At 31.7% G+C, this 22,126-nt stretch overlaps 3 protein-coding genes across 4 annotated transcripts; 2 read left to right on the top strand and 1 right to left on the bottom strand.

Annotated features, from left to right (window-relative positions):
• Positions 1-614: 614 nt before the first annotated feature.
• Positions 615-5,254, bottom strand: LOC134710276 (hemoglobin subunit alpha-D-like). The gene is made up of 3 exons (XM_063570568.1): positions 4,835-5,254; positions 3,549-3,768; positions 615-1,581 (listed from the first exon to the last, which is right to left on the bottom strand). The coding sequence occupies exons 1-3, from the start codon at positions 5,044-5,046 to the stop codon at positions 1,444-1,446; spliced, it is 570 nt and encodes a 189-aa protein (XP_063426638.1). The 5' UTR covers positions 5,047-5,254; the 3' UTR covers positions 615-1,443.
• Positions 5,255-7,416: 2,162 nt separating this feature from the next.
• On the top strand, positions 7,417-12,761 carry LOC134710512 (uncharacterized). Its single transcript, XM_063570883.1, has 6 exons — positions 7,417-7,662; positions 8,640-8,816; positions 9,350-9,524; positions 9,882-10,164; positions 11,120-11,227; positions 12,690-12,761. The coding sequence occupies exons 1-6, from the start codon at positions 7,506-7,508 to the stop codon at positions 12,759-12,761; spliced, it is 972 nt and encodes a 323-aa protein (XP_063426953.1). The 5' UTR covers positions 7,417-7,505.
• A 34-nt stretch (positions 12,762-12,795) lies between these two features.
• On the top strand, positions 12,796-22,126 carry LOC134710278 (uncharacterized). Of its 2 annotated transcripts, none has more exons than XM_063570569.1 (7): positions 12,796-13,020; positions 16,256-16,420; positions 17,854-18,034; positions 19,019-19,292; positions 19,764-19,871; positions 20,338-20,577; positions 21,255-22,118. In XM_063570569.1, the coding sequence occupies exons 1-7, from the start codon at positions 12,864-12,866 to the stop codon at positions 21,561-21,563; spliced, it is 1,434 nt and encodes a 477-aa protein (XP_063426639.1). In that variant the 5' UTR covers positions 12,796-12,863; the 3' UTR covers positions 21,564-22,118. The 2 variants fall into 2 exon arrangements, with proteins under 2 accessions (XP_063426639.1, XP_063426640.1); XM_063570570.1 differs by lacking the exon at positions 16,256-16,420 and adding an exon at positions 16,033-16,197 and having other exon boundaries at positions 12,798-13,020; positions 21,255-22,126.

Consider the following 22,126-nt stretch of genomic DNA (forward strand, 5'->3'; position numbering starts at 1 on the left):
CCGTCGTGTATTGTTTGTGAAGTTGATACGAAATATCAACAAGGTATAGGTATCTTCCGATACTATTTTTTATAGAAAATGACGAGACGTTCTTTGACAAGTTGACAAAATCTGGTTGATCAACTTTTTGCTAAGACACTAGTGACGTTTTACAAAGTCTGAGTAGCAATTGTTTATTTACGTTATAAAAACTAGTCTGTTCATTTGTTGAGCGTTGTGTACAATCTAATTAACATTAAATATCCGCACTCCCTTATTTTTTATGCTTGGTCGTTTTGGAGCTCAGGTGCATGTCTCGTGGTGTTTTTTTTTGTGCTCAAGTTTCTAATGTTAGCTGTCCATTACCAAATGTTACAGTAATGGCTTTATCGAAATATTACCTTCTTTTTTAATTCGTTAGTTATAAAAATGGAATTGCACCAAATCAAAAAATTATGACAGAGTTAATCTTCAACAATTTTGGCTTAAATGCTCTCAAACTTTTAATGATATCAATGTGTCTCAAGCGTACACGATATTTGTTCCAAAATACACGAGTAGACTGAAGTTGATATAGTATGTTTATGTATATAAAGATAATCAGGTTTTGCTCTTCTGTCATAAACTATACATATAGTTGCGGCAATCCGCGTGATTTGAACTATTATAGTGAATAGTTGTCTAATTGGTAATCTTTCCATACCTATTTATTTACATACAAGTAAATGAATTGTCATCTCATTCTGGGTTAAACTATAAACATTTTTTGTTACTGATATATATCTAATACACCCTCATTAATTACGCGCTGATGATCATAACTGCATATTGTTCTTTTTTTCAGTATTTTAGTCATCTGTTAAATCGAAATTGAAGTAATTTGAAAAATTTCCGCATGTTTTAGAAATGACAACATTCAATAACAACGTGTTTGTCTAATGAGGGATCTATAGCTAAAGGGAAACAACTGCGAATTGACAGATTGACCTGAGTTGTTAAAATTTCTAAAATGATATTGAGGAGACCTTGTTGGTTAAAAAAAGTTACATGACACAATTGAATGACATAAATGCATATTTATTGTATTCAACGTTTAAGTTTTCATTGTGTATAATACATAAAAAAAATCACTAGTACTTGTCTCGGAAAGCAGTTACCTATATTATACCTTGCTAAACCTATCGTTATATGTTTATGTAAATGGATAATTTTTCAGAGACAAGTGACTGTGATAAAAATCAGTAATCTTTTTGCCAAAATCGCAAAAATATCTATTGAAGACAAAAGATTAGAAATAGAAAACGCGTCTCCATGATATGCACTCAGTGGAGGTATATAATGGTAACATCGAATTATCGCTATTTTCTAAGAAATGGAATAGACGGTTGTCCGATTCTGCATGCTCAGTTAATCAGAGTTTTACAATGTCGGTTTTACGTAGATTTATTACTCTTCACATGTTCGTTAACTTTTGCCGCCTATACATTTTGCGCCTTCTGACAAAACAAAGTCATAAAGTAAACGAAAGTTTTCTTCTGTAGTTTCTGTATAACGGTCTCCTAAAATCTCTGATAATAACCCCATAAAGGTCGGATCCATTGCCTGAAAAAGAACAAAAGGAGAATGAACGAATATTATTGAAGTGGCAAAACACAGTTTGGAGGGACACGAATAGTTAACGTGTAAGACAAGAAACATTTTGCATTTTATTTTCAAAACTATTGACATGAAATACATTTTTTTCAACAACAATATCCTTCCACTCTTCTGCTCAGTACTGTTATCTTTGTATTTTCATTTTAAAATAAATGTCCTTTCCAATGTTCTCCCAGCCTGTTTTTCTAAATAGAAATTGGATCTCAAACTTTACACAGTCGTTCTGAGATATTTGTTTTGATTAATCATATAACCATTGGTTTCTCACAAACTCGTGTCGTCTGGTACTGCTAAAGACTGTGCTGATACTTGAGCTTTGACGTCATTATGTTATATTAATAGATTTAAAAGTAGTTTGGGCTTGTTTTCTGTTGTTGCAATTATTGTTTTATATTATATTTTTCATTTCTGTTTCATTTGAACACGTTTTTCATTGTTGTTAGTTTAAGACTGTCGGTAATACAGAGAAACTATTTTTTCTCATTTTTTTTTTTTTTTTAGTTCGTTCCTTTATGTTATGTTATGTTATGTAATGTTTTGTTATTCGATTTATTGAGATAAGGAAACGGGTTTAAGTTCTCATAGTTGGTCGGTGTACTATATGAGAAAAGAACATAAAAAATACATAATACTATGCATGTTTAGTATAATCCGGTTTAAGATTAAAGGAACACTAGCTGTCAAATTCATGTTCATCGATTTCACTCAAATTCTCATTTTTGAATTATAACCATGTAAAACATTTATCCAAATTACTAAAAAGTCTTAAATAAGCAATTAACCGGGCATGGGCTCGATAATATGCAGCTTCGTTTAGTGTGAATTATAGTCTTGTCGCCATCTAATTTACTACCAAGTTGACCTCCGAAGACCTGCGATGGTCATGTAAGCGATATAAACATAAATATAGATAGGAATAGAAAACGAACTCGTGGAATTGTTTTTTTTCTAGATCTGTTTAATTTCATATTATGGAAATACGCGCAATGCATGCGTTATCAATTTCTAACAAAGGGGTTAAATGAAAGTTCACATGAATACGAATTCAATGAGGTGTTTCTTAGCTGAATTTGACAAAATTGAACAATACTGGCTGCCCAAAGGGATTATTAGTTCACTATTTCTCTTTCATAAATGTTTTTTTCGTAGCTAGTGGCCCGTCAACACTACACGCTCATGTGGGCATCTAATTCTACTTTAAATGATTTAAAACTATCAATTTTAATTAAAATTCAAGGTTACTTTTATTAAAAATTTGCTTTGCTGAAGTAAGGAAAATATAGGACAACATTCATGATAAGTACTATTTGAATGAAATTACAGGAAGGGTTTGATTTACATTTTAGTGGAATCTTGATTAAATCCGATAATTAAGATTTTCATTACGATTAAACCACGTATTTTTGAATTGCGTAATTTAGAATGATAAATTTCGATTTTAGACGGTCGCATTACATTCGTTTTAAGCTCGAGATCAGTCTCTTATACTGAACACTATTAGTATCAATTACGTTTTGTTTGACCCCTTTCTAATTTAAAACTTCAAAGTTTTCTTTTTTGTTGGTTTCAATTTTCTTTCTCGGTCCATATACACACGAGCTGGTAAATTATCCATTTTATCCTAAGGTACCAAAACACAGATATATAGAATGGCACAGAGACGTGAACATGATGTTGGTTTAATATCTCATACTGTGGAATCTATATTTTCGTCGGTACCAATTTTCGTGAATTGCGGAAACATTGTATTTTCGTGGATATTTGATTTCTTGGTTCTGCCAAATTCTGGATACAAATTTATAGAAATTTGTTTCCTTGAACATTTGAATTCGTTGTTAACCTGTAAACACGAAACGCACGAATATCGGTATCCAACGAATGATAATGATTCCACAGTATTTTAACTACCATACCTTCAGTATTTCTGATGTTTTCTCATTTGTCGAGAAGACATGATTGATTTCTACCAATGCTTTATCGACTTCCTCTAAATTGTTTACAACATCGTCAAATAGTCCAAATATTTCTAATGCATCGTTTTCAAATTCGAAACTGTCCTTAATGTCTTCTTCACTTTTATTAGTATCGTATGATGGAAAATATTCTGCAAATTGATCATGTTTCTTCAAAAATCTGGAAAAAAGCAATATGCTACACTCAAACTATCTTATTATAATAATATTTTTGTTACCCTTCGACTCGTTCGGTAGAGTGGTATTGTGAACCAGTATTGTGTTCAAAGGGAAGTAATTTAATGTTGCAACTGAAAGTTTTCTTCGTCATTTACAGTTCCAGAGCTTTACTTTTTCACCCGTGGTTGAGCTCCATGGATTATTTTCACCTGTACATTTGCTTAACATCGTAATATTTAAATTGCAAACCAAATCCCAAAACTTTTAATTAAAAGTAAACTTTTTAATAAGATCAGCTTATATATATATGCATTCAGGCATAATGATTGAAGAGGATTAACAAACGTCTATGTATGCGATACAAACATTACGTTTGATATCAAATCAAAATCTTTCGAAGATGATTTGATTTACTTTCGATCCATCTGAAGAAGTATAGACTTGTGTTTAGACCGCTCGAACAAACACATTAGATTTAAAAAAAAAACAAATTAAGAACAGATTGTTGAATAATAAACAAATGCCACATTAACAGTTTGAAAATACAGCAATTATTTCGAGTAACTAGTGGTTGAGAATAAAAGATTGCTTGTTTCTACTAAGTTGCATACCATATCATGTAATGATAATCACATCCAATATAAGTTGATGAATACAAGTCATTATGCTAGATTGTATATCTATCATTCGTGTAAGGCGTAACTAAACAAAGCCTCTACTTGTATTTGTTGTTGGATCAATATTCGTTCATAAAAATACAATTTTATTGCCTCATAAAACAATAAAAGATCTTTGAAACGTGAAATATCAAATTGTCAATCGTAACAATATGAAAATATTCATATCATATCAAAATAATAACCGAAATATTGGACCTGCCACTTCCTTGCAATTAGGAATCTGACCGTTCATAGATAGTTACATTCATTGATATTTTTGTAAGTATAAAAGAAATACATATCAATATCCTGCAGTATACCATTTTCAGATCAAAGCATTACAGAGATTTATGAATTTAAAACTGCTATCATCAGTTCTAATGAAAATAACTGTGGTTGCAACGTTACCTCATTAGGTTTTCCTTTGCAGTTTCCTCCATGGAACGGGTCACCGCTTTCCATGCATTTCTCAAACTGAATATCTGCCTATATGTCTGGAATGGCAGCCTCGGATCAACAGTTTTCTTAGCTGAGCTGGATTCGGGTAAATGAATCTTTGTTTTCGCCTTTTGGCTAGATTTAGATTTAGATCCTTTGAATTTCGATTTTAATGCACCCATTTTGTAGTTTTAAACACACACATAAACAAATAAACACATGAATAAATAAATAAACAAATCAAAACATTTCAAAATAAATATCACAATATTCGGATATACATATCCGACCTTATAAATAGAGATATGATATAGATATGTAATTAAATGTCAGGTACTATATACAAGTCTACACTCGATCTACTACCGTGCCAAGTTTTTTTCTTTATGGATTAAGATTTGCATTCATCTGACGTACTTCTGCAAACAAAACCCCTTGTATGTACTCTTGTGTGAATGAACTACTTCAATATTTAGATTATTTCACTTCGACAAACATGTATAATATTGGTAGGTGATAAAATTCGACAGTGTTTTTATTCACCTCGAATTCAATCACTTTTTCAAAGTTTTGTATTAAGTATTTTAATATCGGAAAGTAGTTATATTGGATTAACTTTTTAAGCAAACAGTCTAGTATATTACATATAATTTGATATTAATGAAAGTGGATTTCTCTCTATTTGCTAATGAGTCATAATGATTTTAATACTGTTACTTTTTCAAATGTTTTTGGTTTGTATGAGAAATATATACAAATGACTTTGACCTGATCGGTCAAGATTAAAACAGCTACGTATATAGCTTTGTAGCAAGTGAAGCTTTGGAAATTTGCAGTATTTATTTGAAATCAAAACTTATAGTCCTAACAATTAAGACATGACAAATCCTTGTTTTCCGTAGTATAAACAAATATGACAGTTTTGACGGTTAAGTAATTAGGAATTTTGACTGCTTTAATTATAGCTTCTCGAAAAATCCTTTTAAGTGAACTCAAATTAGTTGCTGGTAAAATGATGCTGCGTTACTTATAGTTGTTATATATATTGGAGAAATGATTATGCTTTTTCAATTACTTGTTCTATAATTTTATTTTCATTTTATTTTGAGACTGTGGTTTCATCTCAGTAATTTCAACACCTGGAGGAATTTGTTTGTCTATTCTATCTTAATTTTGAAATTAACTACAGGTATCTGTATCTGTTTACGGTGTCTGTATTTAAAAAGAGTTATGAATATGAAAATAATATTATTTCATTTGTGTGTGTGCAGAAATTAGTTATTTGCTATGCATAAAAAGTGTCTACGCATTCAGATTAGCTGTGTAAAATTCTAAACACTGAATTACAAATGAGAAAATAATAAAACAAAAACAAAAACAGAACCCCGTTTGATTACACAAACTAAGCATAAAACCAATCCATTCAAAGTAAGATTATGACTTATATGTCAGCGTTATCTGCAGGAGTTCGAAGTTAAATGATTGAGATGCCTTACTTATTCTTTATTATGTAGATCTATGATGAAATAAGTTTTTATATGTAATACATATGCTTTTGTTTAGTTCTAGATATCATATGATGGAGAACATAATTCTGCAAAACTTTGACAAAATTCGATTCTCATGATGTGTACCAATAAAACTAAATAGCAACGAAGAAGAGGAGAGACTAGAACGTAGATCATCATGTGTATTCTGGCTGCACATAATGTACATTGTTTCAATCATTTGCAAAACAAATCAAAACAATTATGCTTTAATATATCGAACATAAAATTAAATGACATAAACAAAACATGAATTCATTTCATTCATAGTACGGTCTTTTTTGAAGATGAAAAATAAGTCATAATTAATTCGGGCAAAGTATACGTAATTGTGAGGTATTTGGAGGTATTTCGGATTTTCACAAAAATTTGTAAGCATTTAAAACTCGTCAAAATCGCCTGATTAACGTCAAAAGGATAAATATAGCATTTGTATTTCAAAATATAACATTTCTAAACAAGACCATAATGTAATTGCGATGACTATTTTCATCCTAATGTTATATTCAATTTATATGAGAACAAAGGTTCTCCTTTTCTCCAAGGAAATCCATTATTCTCGGTATGTAGAGTGAAAAAACACAGAAAGGACAAAATAAGTGAAACGTAAAGACATCGTCTAGCTGCAAAATCGCAGTGTTTCATGTTAATTTTGACATACACTTTGATACTCGATGTTTTCGCAGAAAAAAAGTACCATTTTTGAATATTTTGTTTACTGAATTTATAGAAATAGTCAGTTATTGAATGTGAAAATAAATTTACTTGCCGCTTTAACGAACCTTCTAAACATATTCAGGTCAGTGTTTTCCCTATATTTTTAACTGATTAAATATTTGGAAATTTCAACGCTACATGTATCCTTCGATTGTCAGAAGTAGTTCAATGAAGTCTAATTTTCAAAAAAGGAAATATAAAGAAAATTACCGACTATTGCGTAAGATTGAGTTTTACCAAAACAAAATTCCCAAACCTTATTACCGTTAAACATACAAGTGGAAAACCAACATATGGTCAAATTTTGTCAGCTCTGTACATTTGATTCGATAAGACATCACAAACGGTATCTGTGTTAACCAGTCCGGCCAGACACAATGAAAATCCATGCTTTGGCATTGTGTGCTATTTTGCAATTTCCTTTCTGTTTGAGTCTGTCTGTAGAAATTTTGAAGCCAAACAATACCGGACCAGAAGCTGCACTAATTATCGTCCCTGGAGCGTATATTTCAGGATCAGCATATAAACCTTTAGGTAAGTTAACATATAAGTTAAAATTAGGGATTATTACTTGAACAAAACAAACTTGTATTTCAGACTGCAACGAGTTGTAACAAAACAAAATACTGAGGTTTAAAATCCACAAAAACATTTTTTGACTTTTGATCTTGGGAATATAGTTCTGATATTGAACAAGATTAAGGTAGCATGATTTCATAAAGGAAACATTGATATGATAAAAGAAACGGTACCAAACAATTCTTACATTCTTTTTTGAATTACACCCCCTCCCACCCCCCACCCCACCATTTTTTCTTTTTCAGACTAGGTAACACGAGCAAATAAAAATATGCAAACAAAGATCTGCATGGGGTCTAGTGCTACACATGATTTTGGATGATGATGGATCATACAGAGATTTTAAAATGAGGAATCGCTGTTCACCTTTAAAAATTTTGAAAACATAGGCTTAACTGAGTTATCTAATTCGCAAAATTATAATGGCAAGATTTGAAATAGTTGCCATAAATTGTGAAATGCATTTTCTTTACTGATATAATAGTATATTCTGGTGAGGGATTGAAAATACTTCTTCGGTACTATACTTTAGAATCACGTCAAGTTGTTGCTCTGATTAAGTGCTGCATTGATATATTTATATGATTAAGAACTGTGATGCATTTGTTTATGCGGAATAATCAGGGATGATGCCGTTTGAGCAAGTGTCCACCAAATATTTTATTGGGCAACGGGCGACAAATGTGCAACTTAATTTTCTTCTTTTTAAAAAAATATCCTTTCTACAGCAAAATCGTGCAGATTTATGAATAAAAGTGATTTCCCCCGTTATTCAACATTAATTTTAAGTGGCAACAGGATACCTATAAAACGAGAACTAAAGTTTCAAACCACTTGTACTTTAATAATTTTATGTTCTAACATTTAACTTTATCGTTTGCGGTGATACATTTATAACTTACTGCTTAGCTATAACTTACATTTTTCCACAGCCGAAGTTATTCAGAAGAAGAGTAATCTGAAATTATGGGTTGCCTTACTAGACGGATTTTTTAATAAACTTGCTAACCCACTACAGCTTCCTATAGTATTTAAAAAAGCTGTGAATGAGTTACAAAAAGCAGGTTATAAAGGGAAGAAAGTGTTCTTGGCTGGCCATAGTCTTGGAGGTATGCATATTATATTATAACACTGTATTTAATTATTGATAGCTAAATAAATATTTGATTGGTTTAGACTAGTACCCGACGTAACATTGAACAGATCCTGACGCAAGACATCTACCTTGCACGAAGTAAAGCGCGTTGAAATAAGATATATTTAGCGTTTAAACGCATCCACACAGCAAACTCATTGTCAATAGTATGAGTTTTTAAAGCTTAGTCAGGATATACGTATCTAAATATTGATAATATCTACTGTATTTGTGGATGAAGGGTGGTGGTTATCTCCGGGTACAACGGCATCCTCCACAAGTAAAATCTGACCTGTTTTGCATAAAGTGGCACCAAAACATCAACAGATAAATTAAAACATGTGTGTTATAAAACTTAGTCATAGGAAAAATTACATGTTCTGAGTAAATTAGTTAAACGTTGAATAGTAGTGTTAAAAACATCTATCAGACCGAACCTAAAATATCCATCTCCTCTTTTTTAAGTTGAAATATCATCAACTATATGTGAAGTTAATTTAATTAAAGGTGAAGTTGCAGCCCTTTATGGACAAAAAGCGAACCATATTTTAGATGGAGTGTTGTTGTTCGCATCTTACATTACTAAGAACAACAAACTAAAAGAGTATCCATTCCCGGTTCTGACCATAAGCGGTGACCTAGATGGATTAACTAGAATAACAAGGATCGTAGATACATTCGAGTGAGATTAATTTTTAGACACTGTGTTTTTGTTTTTACTTTCATGTACTGTTTAATAAATGTGTACGTTTAAATGCTCCTCTGGTACCTTTCCCCCTCCTTTAAAGTAACAGCAAATATAAGCCATACAATAATAGTAACCATATAAATGGAAAAGACGTTGAAATAAAAAAAAAATGAAAATAACACTGTAATACATTAAAAATCAAAATTGAAAATGACTTACTAGTAATAAGAATCCTGTATGGAACCTTGTATAACTGAGCTCGTCCATTTAGCGTATCTTTCTTGTTAATTTTACTATATTTTCCAATAAAGGTTTAAAAAGGGTTATATTGTTTATCATTTTTATTTTCAGGGAACTCCAAGAAGACGTAAAAAGCGACCCAGAGCAAATATACAGGACACCTGTAGTAGTAATGGAGAGTATAAATCATGGACAATTCGCTTTGGGTCCGTTACCCAAACCTGTAACTGATCATGATCTAAATCCAGAGGTATCTCAATCTGTAGCATATAATACCATAGCTAATTACTCGAACGCATTCATGGTAGTCGTCCGAAATGAAACAGATACCAATGTAACTGAAGCTGAAAACATCTTAGAAGACGGTCATACGAAAACCGCTGCAATGATGCAGGTGAATATAATTATGTTCTATATTTTTAGTAAAATCTGTCAAAACAATGAAAAAGTATTGGTCGTTATCTGTGTTAATTAGTATTTTAGTAGAGTTTTTTTATATTTATACTTATGTATTCTGACCATTAAATTGTTAAACATTATAATGTGGTTAACATAGTCGTTGAGGAAAGTTATTTAGAACCTTATAGTCTGTTCTCTGGCACAATCCTGTTGTTCTGTCTAGTAAATAATGAGAGGTACTCACAAACAGATACCGGCCCGTCTTACATAAAGCAACGACCAATCCATTAGCTCATAGAACCACATCATATTTATGATAAATTATTAATAAATGCAAATGGCGTTATATAGCAAAGATTCGAGAACCCCAAATTTCATTAAGGGATTAAGAATTAGTTGTGGATATCTAATGATTGCATCCCCATATAAATCCATGGCAAAGTCAATGATTTGCCGAGGGAAACCACAAAAATAATTCAAACTCAAACCAAAATAGTGGACACAAAATGACATTATTTGTTGAAGATTCAAAGAAAGTTTCATCAGATATATAAAGGATAGATGAGAAGGAAGTATTCTGATAATGAGTGTGGTTTTGTTGTTCAAACTTTTGTTTAGTTTATTTTTTTGTATAGCTGTTGATCTTGGTTACTTTTTCCTAAGCGAATGTTTTTTTATGCTCTTTAACGATTAAATATTGTATACTTTGTATATGTGTCTGATAAGGATCTTGTACTATAAGGGAAATCAATGCTTTCACATTTTTTGTGACAATTTGAATTATAGGTTTAATTCGAATCAAATTATTCTTTTCATATTCATGTTTATACTTCAGTCAAATTATTCTGTAAAAACTAATGTCTTAATCCCGCGATCTGTTTATAAATTTAATTGTATTTGAACATGACATTACTTTAGGAGCGCATTAATTATGTTTTATATCATTTTAGCCTCTCTCAAAAGTAAAAGCTCTTGATCAAAACCCAGATTTTACCTCACACTGGACTAACACTGCTCAAGAACTCGTTGTCAGTCTGAAAAATATAACAGATGTTGAGGTAATATTATTTTCTATAATTTTTTTTTCAGTAGAACTTGTATAGTAGAAAATAATAAAATGGCAGAAGATAAATAAAGGCAACAGCAGTATACCGATGTTCCAAAATCATAAGTCGATAGCAAAATACAAATCCAGGTCACAAACAAAACCGATCCATGATCTAAGTGGATTGTATCCTACAAAAGTATTTGATGTATACGTAAAAATGCATTAGCAAAAATACCGAACTTCAATATAAATTCAACGAAGGGGGAGCAAAAAACAATAGATCCCATTTAAATAATAATAACGTTATTCAGATATCATTTCTAGGTTTGGACGTATTGGTCGCTTTGCATTGTAATACCTGATAATTAAAATCGTATTAGGATCGGTGTATTTATAGCAGGATATGCTGACCATGTAATTTTCGTATCATTCTTGCGATTCGAGCTTATGTTACTTTTCCGGACTTGTGTTTCAACTAACGATCATCTCGACACCAACTCAGTAATGTTCTACTGATGATTTCGGGTGCTATATGGTTTAATTAGTTCATCATTTTATTACGAACGCACACTCAAGCAGAGATCATCATATCTAATAATTTAATAAACAAACACTACAAATTATCTTTCACAAACTTGAACCCTGGATAACCAGTTGGAAAATTCAATGCTATAAGACTGAATAAGCACTATTCGGTTGTTTTCTCCTGGAAATTCGGCTTCATCAACCAATAAAAGACTGTTATACACATGATCGTTGAAATAACCAACAACAACTTAATTTAGTAACTACCGAATCGAAAAAGTTAAAAGGCCAAATAAATTACGAAGTAGATTATTCAGGACCTATAAAATTGTAAAAGGTTTGCCGATTGAAGCTTATCAATCAATACCTATGATGTACAATTATGGGCTGAGCATCTCTACTTTTAACGAAATAATAAAGGTTTCTTTTGACATTTGCTCTGTATTGCAATACAAAGATAATGTTAAAGGGGTCAGAGATATATGTCGAATTGATATGGAATATAGTTGCTATAAATAAATTAAATGTTAAAGTGAACGAAGTATAAAAACTATTCTTGCAAAAAAATCAACTAGTGATGCAGTTCTTATACTTAATGCTACGGTTCATCATTAAAAGATTAATTGAACTGATCACCTGAATTAAAGGTTTATCAAATGCTGGAGCTATACTTGTAATCAACAATGAGTTGTAGCAAGGGTATAACGAACGTCGATAAGGAAATTGTTTCTAGGAATGCATCACACTTTTATGGCATGCTGTAACCTGTCGTAAGACTTTTATATCAGAATATTTTTTTACATATAACAAGTCACCACAAATTAATCAAATATACAAGTCTAGTACGCTTGACGCGCGTTTGTCTTACTAGGGACGCTGAAATAGTGATATCGGTTGTCGCATTGTTTTTTTTCAACACTGAAAATAATAACTGTTAAATTCCCAAGGCCAAGTCTATAGTCCAATCTGGTGATAATACCAATGACGCTCCACGGTATGGTGTACAAGTCATCACATGAGGACGATATGATATGAAATACATAGATATGAAATATCCTATTATAAAGATAATCACCTGATAAACAAAGATACACGTATTTGTATTTACTTCTTTGAACAAAATGGATACAATATTCAAAATAGCTTTGTTTTCTCTGTGTATTCAATCATGTTTGAGTATAAAAGTGACTGTTATGGCTCCAAACAAAACTGGATTGGAAGCTGCAATAGTGATAGTCCCTGATTCGTCTATATCAGGAGCAGCATATAAACCTTTAGGTAAGAGGACTACACAATTTAAGAATAAACACCGTAAGATGGTGACAAGGGAACGTCACCATCTAAAAACGGACAATTAACGATAGGAAATGAAAAATCATCCCTTTTATCATAAATTTCAGTATTCAGCTTTCCGTTAGTGATATAGATATCAAGATCGAGGAAAGGGCAGTGGTCATTGTTAGTATTAGCTTTATTCAAAGTAAGTTCAGCAGGATAAACTTCATTAATATACATACTGAAGTCGTCATTATTGAGAGCCAAAATATCATCTAAATATCTAAAAGTATTATTAAATTTGTTTATCAGATGTTGTTTTGATGGGTCTTTGCTTATTTTTGTCATAAATTGTAACTCATAACAATACAAAAAGAGGTCCGCAATAAGTGGTGCAGAGTTAGTCCCCATAGGAATTCCGATAATCTGACGATATACGGAATCCCCAAAGCGAACAAAAATGTTATCTAGTAAATATTCAAGGGCATATATAGTATCAAAGCATGTCCAATTAACATAGTTTTTTTGTTTATTGCTACTAAAAAATGACCTAAAAGAGTTTGAACATATATATTCACATTCTGATTTTTTGAATGCCCATTTAATTAGGTGTGTGAATTTTTTCTTAATGAGAATGTGAGGCAATGTGGTATACAGGGTAGAAAAATCAAAACTTTGAACAGATTCAAAATCACCAATATAAGCATGCAATTTATCAAGTACTTCCAACGAGTTCTTGACACTCCAAAAGTAATTTATTCCACTATTTTCGAAGGCCTTATTTGTACAATTTATTATAAGGTTTTTAATTGTACCAATGTAGCTATATTTAGATTATCTCACTGGTTAAATTGTAAGGATCAACAAAATTTATACAAAGCAATAAAGATGATAAACAATACATGGCTGAGAGAATAATTTATATTTATATATTATAAACTTCAATGTTGTGATGTTAATAAAATGTATAGCATAAAGAGAATACAAACAAAGCTGGCTTGAATATACAAGCATAGTTAGATAAATGCATACTTGTTGGTTTATCTTTTTTAAGATAAGACATAATATCGCATTAGTATAAAACCCAAACAATAGAATGGATTGTTAAGGAATAACACAAATACAATAAACAATACAAACATGATACATGGATAACACAATCCATGTTTTCTTCTCTTATTCAAATGCGTGACAACTTGCCTCTCATCAAATTTGCATCTGTATAACTATATTTAGAGCACTGAGGAAAAAACCCTGTTTTTATATGTATTCATACTAGAAAAAAGATTTAGAGACAGTATACAAAACATAGCATAGCAAATTAAACACTGAAAAAATGTCACTCTGGATGGTTGAGGTACCGGTCGTGTTGCTCATGAAGGGACAAATCGGCGATAAATGTAATTCGACGATATCACTTTCGAGGAAAATGGATGGAATTGCGCTACGAACAACGGACATATCCATCGTCATTTTCGAACAACAGATAGTACATAACGGTTGTTCAAAGCAGGACTTCCGTAAAATATACGATGAAATGACTCATACCTCACCTTTTTTTTTATAACTTTATTATAAGCAGCAATTGTCTATAATGGAAATCATGATAGGAATGCAGGCTGCGGAGTAACGTACCAGCTCGGATTTATATTCCCTGTATGCAGACGCTGCTTAAATGTTATCAAATAGAAACGGCAAGTTCACAATTTGGAAGCTGAACTCACCTCTTTTGGCGTAATGGCTAATCTCAATCAAATCTTCATAGTCCATTTTGAGATGTACTTTGAGATACGAAACAGACATAACTGTAACTGGTGTATCGTTGTATTTCAAGTTTGATGATATATAAGCGTTCAACATAGTCACCAAACTTATTTCGGCATGGGACACATCTGAATAGTAGAACGTAAAGATTTAGCAGGAGGAAATATTTTCTTTTTTGTTTTCCCTCAAAACTACATGTGTGAAATGTGCCTTTGTTTGAATAAAGGAACAATTCGATAAGAAGATGACCTCAGCGGGTTCCGATATGAATGATAATTGTTTGTTGAAAAACACGCCCTAAAACGTTACATAAGTGTTGTCAATAAAAAACCAAGCATATTGCTAATGTCTGTTTCATACATTGTTCTATTGAATCAGATAGTTAGTTTATAGATTATGAATTGTCCCATCCTAAAACAAGATAATTCTGTCTACGATGACCAATGTTTGAATGAAATGAAGTAATATCTATTCGTTTAATCTGTCTGTTAGTGTGTAAACTGATATATTGTGTAAAGGGTATAACAGTCAAATATAGTTAATATTATTGCTATAGCTATAACTATAGCTAAATCAATAGAAAAAGTCCTATTTTTATTCATGACACTCAGTTTGTATTGGTAGAGGAAGCCGGAGAGAACCACCGACCTTAGGTTGCAAAACTGACAATCATAGTCAGTTCTCTCACATATTATATATTTGACTAACGTGCAAATATGTAAGCTCTGTCAACAATTCTAAGCTAAATTCATTTGGATAGATAACTTTATTACTATTATTAAATTGTAGAAACAAGACATATACAGTTCTGAAAAAAAGTTAAATCACAAAAGTACTGAACTTAGAGGAAAATCCAATCGGAAAGTCCATAATCACACGGCAAAATCAAATAACAAAACACATAAAAAACGAATGGACAAGAACTGTCATATTCCTGACTTGGTACAGGCATTTTCAAATGTAAAGAAAGAACTTGTAGATGCATAATGAAAAAAAAGGGAAAGTCATAATGAATAGTAAAATCACAATAATACTGAACTCCGAGGAAAATCCAAACGGAAAGTCCCTACAAAATCGTAATATCAAAATCTCAAACGCATCAAACAAATGGATAACAACTGTCATATTCCTGACTTGGTACGGTGATTTAGTAATATCGCGCTCTATTCAAGACTTATTATTTGCACATTCTTGTTTAGTGTTAGTAATGTTACTTAGCTTACAATACATATCATATGGATGATGTTTCAGCTAACGCAATACAGATTCGAAGCGCTCTGAGCTTATGGATTGCAATTTTAGAGACGAAACCAGGTTCATTAGCATTCCCTTTTGAATTCAACTATGCATGTAACGAGTTAGTGGATAAAGGTTTCCGTGGAGCTAAAGTATTTCTAGCAGGCCATGGTGATGGAGGTAGAACACATTTTTATGCTTCTTCACTTTTAATCTTTCTCATCATGTTCTCTTTCAGCAAAGGTATTACAGAGCAGAAGTACTATGAGATTATGGGTTGTGGTTTTAGAGAGCACACCAACTTCACTTTTATTCCCTATTAAATTCAACGGTGCTTGTAAGCAGTTGCTGGATGCTGGCTTTGAAGGCGATAAAGTCTTTCTAGCTGGTCACGGCTTAGGAGGTAGACTCAAATTATGGCATGATTACATTTATGATAAAACTTCTAGAAAAGATTCAAACCAATTTTACTAAAGTCTAATCATACAGAATTTAAAATGTTGTAATATACATTCGAATTTAAACCTTGTGCATGCCTTTTCCGCTTCTCATTTTATGCACAGTGACATGATTGCAAAAGAAATCCATTTCCATAGTTAATTTATGTACAATAAATTGCTTTATATTTTCATAATTCTAGACGTTCATTACTGAGAGAAGTTTGCAAAAGAAATAGAAAGTTTCCGGAGAACTCAATTGCAATTGTGAATACACTCTGATCTTTGTTACTTTATATAAGTCTCCGTTTTTCTGTTAGTAGTGGACTTCACATTTTCTTTTAACAATAACTGGATTTGCATTAAAGTTTAATAGTAATGTAAAAATATCTGCAACTTTAAAGAAACGAAAACAGAATCCTTAAAGGTTATTTCAATTCAAGCTATCTGAATGCTTTCTTATGAAATATCATTATTTTATTTTGTTTTCGTGTTTGTGCATATTTTTTTGAATTCATTTTATCCTGCAATTCGACAATTAATTAAGACCTACTTACTATAATTGCTATGTTTGAATAGTGAACACCTATTTCATTTCCCAATATCCTGCTTCTGTTAGAGACGAACGGTGATATTATAATTACTATAAACGTGACAGTTCAGGGGTCATAAAGGGCTGCATTTAAAAATTCCCCTGCTCATGAAAAAATAAAGATAATATTTTTTAATGTTTTACTGTAAAATTGCAGGATAGAAATAAAAGAGTTAAGTTACATGTTAAAAAACAACACTAACAGTATACGTACTCGCTACGATGAAACAGATGAAATGTTCAATAAAAAAGGAGAAGGAAACACCATATGGTCAATGACAATTCATAAGTCAAAACTACTATGGCAAAAAAACGAAAAGACAAACAAAAATCTAAGGAACACGAACTCAATATAAAACAGAGGTGATTTTAGACTTTCTGTAAGATAAAGCAGTTATGTTCTACATGTAACACCCGTCGTGCTGCTCGTGTAATGTATAAATCTTTTTATAAACCTCTTTCGGTGTTGTCTCAATAGGGGAAATATGACGTCTGTGACAATTGGAACATATCCATGGTCATCTCTGACACATTTAAAAGCTAATTAACGGTCGACCAAATGATGTTGTTGGTAAAACTTATTATTTTTATACATATATCGACAATCTACGTATGTTTAGTGTGTACATTTTTGTTTTAATAAATGAATTAAATGCAGCTGAGAACGCATCAGCTATTTGAAGCAACGTCAATACGATAAAAGCACGGTTTTTGGGTTTTGCAAATAGGTTTCGTTTTAAATGTTTAGTATATATTTGATATCTTTTTATGATAAACCAATGTTAAAAGAGAAAATTTATTTCATAGGTCATAGGGCATCTAGTTATGGCCATTCAATCTTCCATAAGAATCGACTTGATGGAGTGCTGTTGTTTTCGTCGTTTCTCAGCGGAAGTTATCGGCTGAACAATTATCCATACCCAGTTCTTACAATTAGTGGGGACTTAGACGGAGTAACGAGAGTAACAAAAATGGTTGATGCATTCGAGTGAGTGATGATTTTTTGTTATAATAATGATAGTAGTTAGGTAATATGAAGTTCCTTACATATTCGATTAACACGATTAACATATTGGTGTTCAGTGAAATAACAACATCTAATGTGGGATTACGAGGCGCCGAATGGGACTCTTGTGGTTTTGTAGACAAAATTCATTTTTGTCATGAAAAAAGTCAATTTTGTCAAAAAAGGTATGCAAGTATAAACTTATTTGCATACAAAATTGACTTTTGTTACCGGATATGGAAATTAAAACACAAAATTGACTTTTGTGAGACAAAATTGACTTTTGTGACAAAATTGACTTTTGTGAGACAAAATTGACTTTTGTGAGACAAAATTGACTTTTCTGAGACAAAATTGACTTTTCTGAGACAAAATTGACTTTTGTGAGACAAAATTGACTTTTGTGAGACAAAATTGACTTTTGTTAGACAAAATGTACTTGTGTGAGACATAATTCAATTTGTCAATTTTGTCTCACAAAAGTCAATTTTGTGTCACAAAAGTCAATTTTGTGTCACAAAAGTCCATTTTGTATGCAAATTAGTTCACAGAATCGAAACTAAACTAATTCGCATACACAATTGAATTTTATCGCAGGTAACAAAAGTCAAGTCTGGGATACAAAAATTAGTTTTGTAATGATAAAAGTAACTTTTGTCCACTTAAAGATAATTTTGCATGACAAATTTTAAATTTGTAGTATTCTACAAATTTTGTTAAACTGAACTCATTTTTGTTGATCAAAACTCACTTTTGTCCGTACAAAATTGAATTTCGAGTACAAAACCACAAGAGTCCCATTCGGTGCCCCGTAGCGATACTATCAAAATTTGATCTGAGATAATTGTATCAAAATCTCAAACGATACAATTTAGATTTTCATTTTCATTGATTTTATTACTTTTGCTTTCTTACTTATTTTGCACGATTTCATCAACCATTGTCACCTTTTAAATCAAATTTCAGAGAGTTGGAAGAAGATTTGATACTAGCTCCAACACAAAAATACACTACACCCGTAATTGTAATGGAAGGTATGAACTATGGACAGTTTGCATCTGGTACCCTCCCACCAGCTGTAGCGAGTTATGACTTGAAACCAGAAATTTCCCAAAAAGATGCATATGATGCTATAGCTAACTACACGAACGCATTTATGTTGTATGTACGGGACACAAATGTATCAGAAGCAACATCTATGCTCGAAGAGGGATATTCGAAAACACAGTCGATACTTCAAGTGAGTTTGAATCATCACCTCATTCCCAGAATTTTGAAATTATTATGATTGTTAACTTGTTTTTGTATGATCATCCACACTTTGTTAAGCCTTATAGGTGACATTAAAGACTATTCACTTCAATCGAGAGAAACCAATCGGCTTAATTTCCATGTTTTTAATTTAAAAAAAGTAGCTGAACAAGAATGTTCCGGCACTCACAAATAAATATAACTATTTTGACTTCTAAATATCATTTTGTAAGAATCTGCTTTTCACACCAGTACCATTGATGTAGCCTTTCTCTGATTTGTATCTTTTGAGGAAATGGAGGTAGACATAATGATAAACATAAAATTCAATCCTTAAATAAAAAAAAAAAATGTTTTATCAAAATCATTGTAGTACCAAAAAAATAAGGTTATAGAGCGATTAAATGGGTTTTTTTTTTCAAGAAAAAATATAACGATTTGTTTTTGTTTGTTATTTCAGCCCCTTTCACAAGTGAAAGCTCTTGATGATAATGAAGAATATGTCTCACATTGGACAAACACTGCTCAGCAACTGATAGTGGGTCTTCTGGATACCTCACTAGTAGAGGTAAAATATAACACATTGATATTATCATATAGATATTATATCGCTTAATATAAAGCATGTAGCATTTCCAATTTTTAAAAACGAAATGTTGATCAAAATATTTACCAAATAGATAAAATGGACTGGTAGAATTTGTTTCAAGTGGAGACAAAACACAACAACATTTGAATAAAGTGGAATTTAAATGTTGAGAAAATGAATTACCATTTAAAGTCATTAACATTAACAAACTTGCGTGGTGTCCATTGTTTCTTAATTGACTATATGATTATCATAGTAAAGATGTTTACAGGGTACTAATTATTGATAATTAATACACAGATTCTTCATCAAAACATTACAGCGATCCTTTTAGAAGTGTTATTATCCATATTTGTGTTTATCTGTCGGAGTGTATTACGTTTGGTTAGTATATTGAAACTGTTAGCTTTTGTAATATCATTTTTTCTAATTCTGTTTATTTCAGTTCGATAATACAGAAGAAACACCATCACAGCCTAAATCATTTCGATTTCGCAAACCGCACCAGTCGGATATATTAAAAATCAACAGCTCCACTGAAGTGTATTTTCCTAACACAGATGGTACCAAGATTCCTCAAAGTCCCCTACAACTTAAAGCAACCATGACAAATCAAAGAGCTATTAAATCACTTTTGCCATCTGCACCTTTTGGTGCCCCTGCTACATGTCAAGATATCAATCAGGTATATTACTGTTAATCTCAGAATTATTTAACAACAACAGAAACAGTAATAGTAATAATAATAATAATAAGATTGCTTATATTTGGAAGCAATCGTTTCTTTCATGATAATATGAAAGCATGCCGAGAAGCTACTATGTTGACTAAAATGGAACAGCGCACACACCAAAACCATTAGTATAATAATTTGAAATTGTCAATGACACTGCAGCGCTTTGCAGATTCTTAGCATGCGTATATCCCTAGAACTAGGCGGTTATTGTGTCATACTTTACCTTGTTTACTACCATTTGTCGGTAGTGGTGTTGGCGGACGGTTAAATCTGGTTGGTAACACTTTCACAATTTTCAATGTGAACTTTCTAACAACGATATATTCACTTAGATATATTGATATTATGAAATTGCTTTTACACACTTAATCTCTGGCCGGGAAAAGCCGGAACATTCCTAAATTAAGTTAAATACTAGTAGATTGGAAGTCGACATAAAGAACAGAAACCCAATGTTTAAAACAGAATCGGTAAACTATATTGAATAGATTTATAATCAATACGGTAAATAAGTGTTACCTTTAGGTGCATTTCCTGATGTAATTTGTTGTTGTGTTGTGACAAATGACGGACACTAGACATCTTCATTTATTCGTGATAACAATTTGTTTTATTTAATATTGTAGGATGCCTTTACACTAGCTTTTTCGAAATCTTCAGCCACAGCAAAGGCTAGATACCAGTCTAAAGGAAGGCCAATACAATTTCTTCCAGACGTCAATGTTACATCGAAGAACAGTTGGAACCAATATGGAGATCTAAAACTTAACTACAACATAACTGGTCTTTTTGTTCAGGCTTCACGTTATATATCCACTAAACCATCAGGGAGAGACGATGACTGCACCTTGTTATCGCCCTTTAGGGCAATGGAATGGATATATGTAGATTCTTTGAAAAATACAAAAGAACAAACATATACAAATAATACATGACAGTGATAAACTTTAAAAAAAAAAATACATCATCTCTAAAAATTAACAACTTTCAATACATGGATACATGTAATATATTTTTATTTTTCACACATTCTTATATTTTCTGTCATTCCTAGTGATTGTTGAATGTTTACAGTTTTTCACATAATGTTGTTAAAGTGTGGTTTTTTAATGTTTTTAACGCATATCTTTGTCAAGGAATCCTGTAAGTCAGTGCCTGGTTTGTTGATGTCTATCATATATGATTTTGGTTTTCAAATTTGAATTGTTGTTAATTCGCGTTTGAATTGTTTAACATCTTTACAGTTGACAATACGGAGTTTGTTCTTCTTGTTTAATGTCATACTGTAATTGTAATAGCTTATATTTACATTACTTGAACTCTAGTGAAAAGTTGTATATTAGCAACCATGTTAAATCTCCTTATTTGCTTATTCGTAACCCGGATCTTCTTTGCTTTTGAATATACCCGAATAGTAAAGGCTTTCAAATTTGGAGGTTTAAGTGTTTTTTATGAATTTAAACCGAGATTGCGCTTACGAGTGACGGCACATGCATTT

Source organism: Mytilus trossulus, chromosome 3 (assembly GCF_036588685.1).
Source record: "Mytilus trossulus isolate FHL-02 chromosome 3, PNRI_Mtr1.1.1.hap1, whole genome shotgun sequence".
NCBI classification, from domain to species: Eukaryota; Metazoa; Mollusca; class Bivalvia; order Mytilida; family Mytilidae; genus Mytilus; species Mytilus trossulus.

What these genes read in the sequence shown, in the direction of transcription:
- LOC134710276 (XM_063570568.1), bottom strand. Translation starts at nt 5,046, where the DNA reads ATGGGTGCATTAAAATCGAAATTCAAAGGATCTAAATCTAAATCTAGC. An exon ending in GCAAAGGAAAACCTAATGAG is followed by an intron (nt 3,769 to 4,834) that starts GTAACGTTGCAA and finishes GCTTTTTTCCAG; the next exon opens with ATTTTTGAAGAAACATGATC. An exon ending in AAACATCAGAAATACTGAAG is followed by an intron (nt 1,582 to 3,548) that starts GTATGGTAGTTA and finishes GTTCTTTTTCAG; the next exon opens with GCAATGGATCCGACCTTTAT.
- LOC134710512 (XM_063570883.1), top strand. Translation starts at nt 7,506, where the DNA reads ATGAAAATCCATGCTTTGGCATTGTGTGCTATTTTGCAATTTCCTTTC. An exon ending in ATCAGCATATAAACCTTTAG is followed by an intron (nt 7,663 to 8,639) that starts GTAAGTTAACAT and finishes ATTTTTCCACAG; the next exon opens with CCGAAGTTATTCAGAAGAAG. An exon ending in AGGATCGTAGATACATTCGA is followed by an intron (nt 9,525 to 9,881) that starts GTGAGATTAATT and finishes TTTTATTTTCAG; the next exon opens with GGAACTCCAAGAAGACGTAA.
- LOC134710278 (XM_063570569.1), top strand. Translation starts at nt 12,864, where the DNA reads ATGGATACAATATTCAAAATAGCTTTGTTTTCTCTGTGTATTCAATCA. An exon ending in AGCAGCATATAAACCTTTAG is followed by an intron (nt 13,021 to 16,255) that starts GTAAGAGGACTA and finishes GTTCTCTTTCAG; the next exon opens with CAAAGGTATTACAGAGCAGA. An exon ending in AAACACAGTCGATACTTCAA is followed by an intron (nt 19,293 to 19,763) that starts GTGAGTTTGAAT and finishes TTGTTATTTCAG; the next exon opens with CCCCTTTCACAAGTGAAAGC.